This window comes from Rhincodon typus, chromosome 14, assembly GCF_021869965.1.
Source record: "Rhincodon typus isolate 14 chromosome 14, sRhiTyp1.1, whole genome shotgun sequence".
Classification (NCBI taxonomy): Eukaryota; Metazoa; Chordata; class Chondrichthyes; order Orectolobiformes; family Rhincodontidae; genus Rhincodon; species Rhincodon typus.
The window spans coordinates 43,362,443-43,373,229 of NC_063345.1; the positions used below are offsets into that span (position 1 = coordinate 43,362,443).

At 38.4% G+C, this 10,787-nt stretch overlaps 1 protein-coding gene across 3 annotated transcripts in view; it reads right to left on the reverse strand.

Moving 5' to 3' along the window:
- si:ch211-153b23.7 (TNFAIP3-interacting protein 3) overlaps positions 1–7,954 on the reverse strand; it is a 43,253-nt gene extending 35,299 nt beyond the window's left edge. The window contains exons 1-2 of one of the 3 annotated variants that reach the window (XM_048605412.1): positions 7,655–7,954; positions 7,139–7,335 (exon numbers count right to left, since the gene is read on the reverse strand). In XM_048605412.1, coding sequence (XP_048461369.1) covers positions 7,139–7,269 — 131 coding nt within the window. In that variant the 5' untranslated portion in view covers positions 7,270–7,335; positions 7,655–7,954. Of the gene's footprint in view, positions 1–7,138; positions 7,339–7,547 lie in introns of all 3 variants that reach the window. The other 2 variants (XM_020536537.2, XM_048605411.1) reach the window with 2 other exon arrangements.
- Between the last annotated feature and the right edge of the window lie 2,833 nt (positions 7,955–10,787).

Here is a 10,787-nt window from a genome sequence, read left to right on the forward strand (position 1 = left end):
GAAACGTTAACTGTTTTTTTCCTTCACAGATGCTGCCAAACCTGCTGAGCTTTTCCAGCAACCTCGTTTTTGCTTTTTTTTTTATCTCCCCTACCAGCGTTACCCCATTTTAAAACCACAAACTTTGAGACTTGGAGGGCTTATAGAGGTGGGGGTTGGTTTCAGCTCCTCAGTGCAGGTGGGCACAGGTGTAACTTCAGCCCAAGCCATTTCTTTTGGTGGGGGGTGTGCGGGAAAGTGTTAAGCCTACTGGAAATGGCTTAAACTGCAGGGCTTTATTTAAAAAGCACACAACCATACCCATCCACTGGTTTTGTTGCAGCAGAAACCAGGCTTCAAAAGGATTTATCCATTAGGTCACATTCGCCAATTGAGAATAATAAAGGATTAATGGGGTACTGTGGCTGTTCGCATGCAGTCTGAATTTCATATCTTGGGAAACTCTCACTTTAAGAATAAAATCAAAGGAATGTGTTAGCTTCTAAGATAGCAAAGTGAAGGAGGGAGGACAGAATAAGTCTGAGAGAGAGAATTTTGTCTTTTTTTAAATATCACAATCCTTGCTAAGTAACTTATGTAATGAATTTGATCTCAGATAGCACTGCATAATAAAATATTAAACTTAGAAACACTGTCTTCCCAAGATAGTTTTCTGAGAGTTTTTTTTTGGCAATATAATAATGAGTCTTTATGGACAAACTACTTGTTTTATTGATGGCAGCACTCCAAGTTATGAAGTGAAATGAAACATGAAAGAACTGGAAACAGTCTAAATCATACCAGATTGTAGTATTCTGCAAAGAAAATATTAGTTCTACTTATACGATGGTAGAGAGAGAAACAAAACAATTAATAATTCTATAAATCTCATGTTCCTCAAGTCTGAGGACCAAGATGAGTAATGCTTATCTCATGGCAATGAGCCACATTTCACTTGTAATAATTGTTGTAAACTATTCAATTTTTTCATTATTTGCTGATCGTTCACTGCCGTTTGTGGCATTTGCTGCTTTCAGTGCAGTTTAGAAGCTGATAAATTTTAAACTGAAACACTCAAAAGTATAAACTATGGTGGTTAACCCAGAGTCTGTTAAAGGGGTAGCTTTAAACCTCAGGGAATTTTAGGCACTGCCATCTCAGGAAAACATTTCTTTATATAAATTAAGTGCCATCATATTAGGTTCCACAACATGAGTGTGTCACATCCCATGTTACAACAACTGCAGTACAAACTGCTTTCTTGTGGTTATCTGCAAGATTATGTTCCTTTAATGTTTAATAAAGCAGAATTTAGTGGTTGACATGATCAACTTATGCAATTACATTAGTGATCACCTAATATCATGCTGCAACTTTCTCCAATTTAATAAATGGTGATATATTTTGCAGACTATGTACCTTTAGTCTTATCAAGAGCACAGTGAATTAATACATTAACCAAGTTAATCTCCAGTCACCTTCTACATCACAGACAGCTCTTTGCTGTACAAATATCCAAATTTACTCACTTCAGTGCGATGCATTAATTCCAACCGAGTTACTGGTGTTCATTTGTTCTGAGCAAGAAAATATCTCTACAGCTAAACATGAAAAGACCTATGCAAAAACCGTTCAGATCTTTGTATAACTATGCCAAGCTATTTAATCTCAGTAATGCACTGTGTTAGAAAGTTTCAACACTAGTTCCTCCAGACTAATTACCATCTAGTTACTTTTCCTAAAAAAAATCCTTCTTAAAAGTACTTATAGAAGTGTCAACGACGCTTAAAGACAGGCAATAAGATACCAAACCAAGTGATCAGTCTGCCAGCATATAATGACAGTTGACAGTAAAATTGAAATGTTGACATAGCAATTTCAAATGGTGAAAACTAACACAAGAGCACAACCAAAGTTCATGTTAGTACGAATACAATGTTCTGGGCAAGGCTTTGCAGATGGATAAAGACTACTTATCTGCTAGCTGTGAAGATTCAATTCTCTTAAAACCATTTCTTTCCACCTGTATTTGTACTTTACTGCAATAGAGGGACTGGTTAGCTCAGTTGGTTGTATGGCTGGTTTGCGATACCTAATGATGCCAACAATAAAGTTCATTTCCTGCAATGGCTGACATTACTGTGAAGGGAATCTCTTCCCCAGCCTGAGGTATGGTGACCTCAGGTTAAACCACCACCGGTTATCTCTATATAATAAGAGAGTAGCTCTACGGTCTGGTGGGATAATGGCAACTTTACCTTTTAATGACACTGGAATTTTCCAGAGAAGTCTCCATTCTTAAGAGAAAATTTATAGACAAACTTATGAAAATCAAGTCTACAATTTTTTTTCAGACCAGTCAAGGCAAACTAACAAGAAAGTCTTAACAAATGTCTTCAGGCTGGTACTGGCCTTTCTATCATAACTAACTGCTATGTCTTAAAGCATGTATACATACGCTCTCAGTATGACACTTGGCAAACTTGGATCCAACCTTTCCTAATAGCAGATCCTCCAACATGTAAGAAAATTAAGGATGTCTTTTCACAAAGAAAATTAGAGTGCGCCTCAAGTTTCAGTCACACACTCAGCACTTTTAAAAATGTCTCTGGTAAGAAGTGATGACAGCTGCTTGACTGCTAGAGAGGGAAGCCCCTCAAAAATATCATTAATCGTCATTAGACAGCTGCAGATGTCCTCCAAGCTTGTCTGGAGTCCTGACTTCCTTGGTCTGCTCCCAGGGTTCACTTAAAGAGATAATACAGTGTGGAGCTGGAGGAACACAGCAGGCCAGGCAGCATTAGAGGAACAAGAGAGTCGACATTTTGAGTCAGGACCCTTCTTCAGAAATAGGGAGGGGGAAGGGAGCTCTGAAATAAATAGAGGAGGGGTGGGGGCTGGGGAAGGTAGGCGGGATGGTGATTGGTGAGTGCAGGTTGGGAGTGGTGGGGATTGGTCAGTGAGGTGGGTGGGGTGGATAGTCACTTAAAGAGAGCTAACCCATTCAAAGCAGACTCCAGGAAATTGCCTTGGGACTGGAATGGTTTTACGTAACTCGCCCACAGGTTGACTATACAAACTTATGTACCATCCTACATCTGTCCTTCTCCCCTTAATAGGCATGAAAATTCAGTGAAATAGCTTGTTACTGTTACTGTACCATCTGATGAGCAGGATCCCACAAGTTGCTCAAAACAATTCTGAAGAGTTTATAACTAATCCTGTAGAGAAAGAAAAACCTAAAATATGGGTCAAACAAAAAACAGTAGGCTTCTCACAAAGTTTTAATTAAACTTCTCATATTTTCCATCTCCTAATGTCTTCTTAGAGGGTATGTTTTCCTTGAAGACATCAACTTTGTCAGCTTAATCGGACATCTTTTGTCTGACTTTATGACACTCACAGCCAGTTTTGAAATGTGTATTTGGATTTAAACAGCATTTCTACATTTTGGAATCTCAATACTGTTACTCAGCTCTACTGATGTAATATTTTCTTTAACTTTTGTGTAGCAATGTTTCCTAAAATAGATTTATTAAAAAGTATGATGTCAAAAAGATGCATACATTTCACCAAGCATATCCATCTGTATGCCTGAGACAGAGACAGGATTAAAAAACTCTTTGAGGTTTCTGTTTAGTATTCTACTGTACAAATCTTTAGAAATTAACCCAGAGGATAAATCCATAACTAGAATTAGAGGTATTGAAAGAAGAAAAGTGTTCATTTTATTGTTCATAAAATTAAATTCAAATTTCAAAAAGTACTAGTCGAAGAATTTTAAATTGTAGCAAGATCAGAGGCAAACAGTCAGAAGGAAATAGGTTCACACAAATAGGTCACAAACTTCCTTATCTTTGTAACCTTCTCTGTTCGTACAAGCCTCCAAGATGGACCCTTCTGATGTTTTCCTCTATGCCTCCCTGATTTTAACTGTTCCCCATTGCCAGTTACACTTTCAACTGTATAGGATGAAGTTACTCGAGAGTTCTTCAAAATCCTGGGTAGACCACAGCTGGAGTGCGGTGTTTATTTCTATCTACCATGCCTGTGAGGGAATGCAATGTAGATTTAGTAGTGATGCATGGAACAGTAATTTTCATTTTAGGTTGGGAATTTAATGCTGGGATCAAATGCAGATCTCAAACCAGTGAGCAATATTTTCAAGATATTAAAGGAGGCTGATCTTGTAGATAGAAGTAAATGATTTCTGTCAGTTCCAGAGTCTAAAGTTGGGGAACAGAGCTTGTAGGTTTGAGTCAGGTCTTTGGAGGTGTATTGTTAGGGACCATTCCTACATGCATATGTTGGTGTAGGTTCAGAAGTCTCAACCACAAGCCACAACTCAATTCCTAATTTTCATTCCGTTGTCTCGTGACAAACAATCAACCCTCATGTCATTGAAGTCGACAGCTCCAAGAAATATTTTAATAAAAAAGATATGAACTGAGTCATTTTAGAACAGGTTCATTTCTTCGTTAAAAGTAGCAGAGATGAATACCCTGCAAACAGATTAAAATTTTAGTACTTATTTCACAAAGCTTGATTTCAAAATATTGACTTCATAAGTGCTACTAATGAGCCAAATGTTAACTACCAGGAGCTCATTCGGTACAATAAAAAACAATATGATATACATTACTTCCATTTCACAATCATTACTAAAAAGTCAATGGTAGGAAATATTCATGTGAAATAAGAATAATTTGAATAATATAAAAATGGATACTGAACACTTTTCCCTGTTTTTAATCAATTTAAAGTTTTCCAGCACTTTTGTTGTTATGGGTTTTTGGTATTTCTTAAAGGACTGGTGTTATTTTGTGGAAGATCTTACCTAATTATTATTTTGGGCAGTCTTTTCCTCCTGGTGGTGGCGATTTTGGAGGTGGGACAGGCACTTAATTATGCAGAGTGGTGGGGAACATAAACCCTGACAACTTTGAACCTCCACCAGAATTGAGTTCTAGGCAGAAAGGTCCATTGTTGACCTTTCTGTTCAAATAAGAAAGCCCCATTCCTCACGGTTAAAGGGTATCAGTGACTGATCGAGAGAAGAACATTTGGCAGGGAGAATACCTGCTGGAAACCACCCCTTGCCCAAGCTTCTGACTCTCTTGAACCCTCTCCCACAAAATTGAGAATCCTGCACCCCATAACCCCGCCCCCCCATACATAATTTACTAGCTGATATTGTTCTTCCACCAGTAGCCTTAACTTCTCCCATGGTGCTGCTGAGAACGAGCTGGATGGAAATTCCACCCCAGGGGTCTTGATTCCAGGTGGAGGTCACCAGGTAGCCTGGTTGGCATTTTGTTTGGCAGTCTTCCCTGCAAGAGGCAATGCCAGTCTCTGACCAGCTCCCTAGCCAGCAGGCCAGATCCTCAACAAGATTTTGCCATTTAAATTTTCAAGGAAGATTAGTGTTTTTAATAGTACAGCTGCTACACAATAAATGAGTCCATGACATGACTGTGTCAGTCTTTCATACCCAAGTGTGAAATTGTTTTAAAACATTGGGCCTTTAATATTAGTTATCTGCCTACACATATGAATACAGGATCAGGAGTAGGCTACACAGCCCTTCAAGCCTACTGTGCCATTCAATAAGATCATGGCTGATTTGATTACTGCACATTTCTATCTACTCACTACCTTTCACCCTCTTGCTTATCAAGAATTCATTTACCTTCGCTTTAAAAATATTCAAAGATTCTGTTTTTACCAGGCTTTTCTTTTTAAATATGGTGCTAATATTAGAGTTGAAGAACCAAAGAACATGGAAATTTGAAAAAGGCAAATCAACGAGGCCATCCTTTCCATGGGTTATAAGCAATATATCTTCTTCTCCATATTACCTATTGCTATGTTTCTGAGGGAGCTCCTGAATAAGGTCAGCAACTTCAAAAAGGTAGTAAAGCAAGCAGGAAAATTCAACATCCCCCAAACCAGGCACAGAGATCACAACTAATGTGTACAGTTTTTTTTTTCAAAATTCACCTCCATACACATACCATGGACAGCTGACAAAAGTTAAAGAAGAATTGCATGGTCAATTATCAAAGGAGAAAGGGATTTGCAAATTTAGAACATTAGTTTTTGTATAAAACATATGGCATTAAAATGAAAGAATTGTGAAGATTATAGGTAACATCAACAGTTCTGACAAATTTTAATCTTACTCCAAACTAACTTTGTGACTGTGTAGAAATCCAGAAATGCTGGAAAGACCAGTTTAAGCACCTCCAGACTCTGAAATGGCAGCTTGTCTTTCTAAGTCTACTCTTATTAGATGTCCTAACTGTTCTTATTTTGCAGGACTATCCCCTTGAATTGATTTTATTGACCCTCTAGTTTTATTCAGGGGTATATATTTTTAATTAAGGAATACCTGAAGTGTGGTGAAGTTACTGGTATTTGATGCATTTATGTTGTTTCAGGAACAGTTATTAAAATAACAGAAACTAGACTATATAGCCTTCTCCATGACTGTCATATTATCATGCAGCTAAGTAAAATCTTTAACTTTAGGTTAATGTTCACAACAAAAAAAATCTTACATTTTACGCTTACATGGACCACTTCTAAATATGAAAACTGAAAGAACTGCGGATGCTGTAAATCAGAAACAAAAACAGGAATTGTTGGAAAAGCACAGTGGGTCTGGCAGCATCTGTGGAGAGAACATTTGGAGTCGAATGACCCTTCCTCAGACTTGCTGTGCTTTTCCATTAATTTCCGTTTTCGCTTCTATAAATGAGTTGTTTAGCAGTGACTCTGAATGTAGTTCTGATAGAGCCCCAGGTTTTAATTTTTAACGGAGAGGTTTAATTATTAAACGCAAAATTTTCTTAATGCTGTTAAGTCTACTTAAATATGTTTTACTCTGGTCAATTTTTTGCCTGTCAAGTTTATTCTTCTCCGATGGGTTGCTGAGCTAAAGTCTCAGTACTTCTTTATGTCTCACTCCGGTGCCCAGCGATCACAGACGAACCTCGACAATCTCAGCAAACTATTCGTTACTCGCCTCAGCGCCAAATCTGCGTTTACACAGGAGCCAAATCCTGAGCCAGTTTAGAAACCCCGATCCTATTTTATCGGGGAAGAAAGACAAAAAAAAGCTCTATGACTGAAGTCGACAATCTCTCTAATAACTTACCCAAAAACAACTTCAGCTGCCGTGATCTTTTTGCTTTCGTCCCCCTGGTGAAGCTTGAGATCCTTGTCAAGTCTCGGCTGCAATTCAAGACTGAGTGTGGAATGGGGCAGCAGGATTGTTTTGCCTTCCATTCTTCAATGACAGACTGTATTGTCCAACAACTATAACAGTTCTCGTCCTGTCGCCGACCTTCCAACCTACTTGTTGAAAAAGAGGAAGTGGCTTTAATTCAGTTTCACCAGGAAATTTACTCAGCATCAGGTGCAGAATATTGTACAGACCAGCCGACAATGTTACCGCTCTCTAAATCTAATGTTAAAACAAATGCTTGCAAATCCAGCTATTTAAACATAATTTTCCCAGTGTTTCACTCTTATAATAAAAATTCTGAAGTATAAGTAAATCTCACGCTGGTTAGTCAGCCAATCACTTTCAATACACTAACTTTCCAAAACACTGCCTATTATTTATAATTTGGACACAAAACTTCCATGTTGTTTTAAAGAGAAACTTTACATCACGTGAACACATAAGCAGAGACTACAAAGTTGGGCGGATATGATCTTTGTGGTTTCAGAAAATGCCCCGGGACTTTCCGAATATTAAAGAAAGCGGAAGAGGAAAACCAGTGTCCGATTCGGAGCAGAGCACAAAACTGAGCTAGTTTGGGGTTTTGCCTTTGAGTAATAAACTCTCCAGGTTGGGTTCGGGTGTCGGTCTTGAACTTTTTCCGGCAGTGTGGTCCCAGCTCAGCTGGACATGTAGCAACTGAGAGAATGTGTCACTTGACGAACATCCCACGCCACCGACCTTGTCTTCTCGGTCAGTTCATTGTGTAACCGTGACAATCATATCCACTCTACTACCCCGGAAAAAAAAAGTACTTTCCGAGGCATGTGACTATTAATTATTTCAAAAGATGTACTTTCCACTTGCAGACGAACTCACTGAAACGATGACAGCAGTAGCAGTGAGTCAGATTTGGTGTAAATTTACCTTACGTGTCATGTTACACCAAGTTCACAGCACAGAAACAGACCATTCGGCCCAATTGTATTGTGCTAGCTTCAGTGTCCCACAGAATCTCCAACTATCCATTAGTCTCATTTTGTACTCCCTCTTTCACTTATTTTGATTTAGCTTAAAATATATCACCTTAATCACAGCATATGGTAAAACATTTCACCATCTGAGCACTCTCTAAATGAAGAACTTTCTCTGAATCGTTTTATTAATGATTAGTTTTGGACTCACATGTGGGAACGTTTCTTCATACCTATCTTCTGAATCTCAAAATTGTAAGGAGTTTATCAAATAATGTCTCAGCTTTTCAGATTCCAAAAGAAAATTAAGACCCAGACTGCTCCACCTTTCTTGATGAGCTGATGGAGATATTGTTCATGAAAGTTGTAAAAATACATTACATAACAGTTCAAATTTAGCATTGCTTAAGTACAAAACAGATTTATTTCAATGCAGGAAATGGCACCCAAAGGTGTCTTACAACACTTACAATTATAGCTTACATTGACAAAATTCATTTAATGTCAAGCTTACAGGCCAAGGTGCTTTACACTATTTTCAACCCTTCAGTGTCCTACATCACAGAGACCTTACAAAGCAGCGTTTCCCCTTGTATTCATAAATTCCTTTTCCTCCTCTAGCCTATTTAGAGTTTAGTTGAGCTGGAATTTACAAGACATCAGCTAAGTTTACATTTTGGTGAGTTTCATGGAGGCTTTCCCTCATTAAGCCCTAGAGGGATTTCTCACACCATCTTCCTAAATTTACTTCATTGACTATGCACCACACCTTTCAGGTGTCCACTTATGATCTTGTCACTGGCAATTGCCAGGACTTCCCAGGATTCTTGGCACTGGCACCATCTTTGAAGCTCAGGTATGCACCCTGTCAAGTGTAGGCAGTTCCAGAAATGCCATTCACAGTTCCTGTCGAGGCATGTCAGACAGAGGCAAATTGACACCCTGCTTTGCCAACAGGCACTTTGAGGTGTGCCATGTAGTTGCTGCCTGTGAGATATTGGTGACTTGTGTCCAAGACAGAAGGCCAGAAGATCAAACAGTGAGCTTGAGTCACAAGATAACCATTTCGAATTCCACATTAGGAATTGTCACCATCTGGTTTCTATCTGGCCAATAGGAAACTGCATATAAATAAGGAGAAATTACATAATATTGAGATGTTAGCACAAGCTAATGGATGCAAGCAGGCCCCTTGTTACTCACTAGTAAAAATCTCATCTCTTCGTTCAACACACTGTTGGAAGAGGGGATATTCTCCTTATTCTTCATCTCATGTGATTCTACCAATTTTGTTGCCTATTCTCACATCATTCAGTGGCGTTGAAAATTCAGACTTTATTTTCTAAGTAGCATGTATTCTCTTTATTCTCCCTTCTAAAATGCACATCACCTCAAAGTTTTCTACATTAAAGTTAATTTGGTGATTACATACCCATTCTGCATGAAACCATAAGATATAGAAGCAGAATTAGGCCATTAAGCCCATTAAGTTTGCTCTGTTATTCAATGAGATCACAACTGATCTCCTAATCCTTAATTCTACTTTCTGGCCTTTTCTCCATAACCCTTCAATAAGGCAGCTCAACACCACCTTCTCAAGGGCAATTAGGGATGTGTAATAAATGACACCCAGCGAGAAATGCCCAAATCCTGTCAACAAATAAAAAACGGTTGTATTAAAAAGAGAAAGTGTTGGAAACTCAGCAGATACGGCAGCATTTTTGAAGTCAAAAACAGAGTTAACATTTTGAATTTAATGATTCTGTTTGGACTCAAAACATTAACTGTTTTCCTCTTCACAAATGCAGCCACACCTGCAGAGTTTCTCCAGAACTTCTTACGTTTATTTCAGACTTCCAGCATTTGCAGTACGTTCATATTCTATTTCAAGTTTTTTTGAAAGAGCACATTTTGTCAGCTGCTTTGTTTATTTAAAAATACACCCCATAATTTGGTGCCAACCACAATATTTGATATTGTGTTTTTCAGATCCAAATCCAAGTTATTTATGAAAATAGTGAACGGCAATGGCCCAAGTACAAATTCCTATGCAATACCACTTATTCAGACTGCCAGTCTGAGTGGCTACCCTTAAGTTCTACTGCTGTTTGTTCTGTAGTCAGTTTGCTATCCATTCTGCTATCTATCCTCAAACTCCACAACTTGCAACCTTAGTCATTAGCTGTCTGTGCTGTACCTTATTGATGATCTTTTGAAAATAAAAATATATTACACATGCTACATTAAATTTTTCTCCTATTTCATTGACTTCATCAAATATTTTTTAAAAGGGCTTATCAATCAGGATATTCATTGTGAAATCCATGCTGATAATTTTTCAATAACCCCCTGAAATGAAGATTTCATTATATTTCCTATCTTTCTGACCTTAATGGTGGCATGGTGGCCCAGTGGTTAGCACTGCTGCTTTATAGTGCCTGGGATCCAAGTTTGATTCCACCCTCAGGTGAGTGTCTGTGTGGAGTTTGCACATTCTCTGCATGTCTGTGTGGGTTTTCTCTGGGTGCTCTGGTTTCCTCTCACAGTCCAAAGATGTGCAGGTTAGGTGGATTGGCCATGCTAAATTGCCCAAAGTGTTCAGGGAT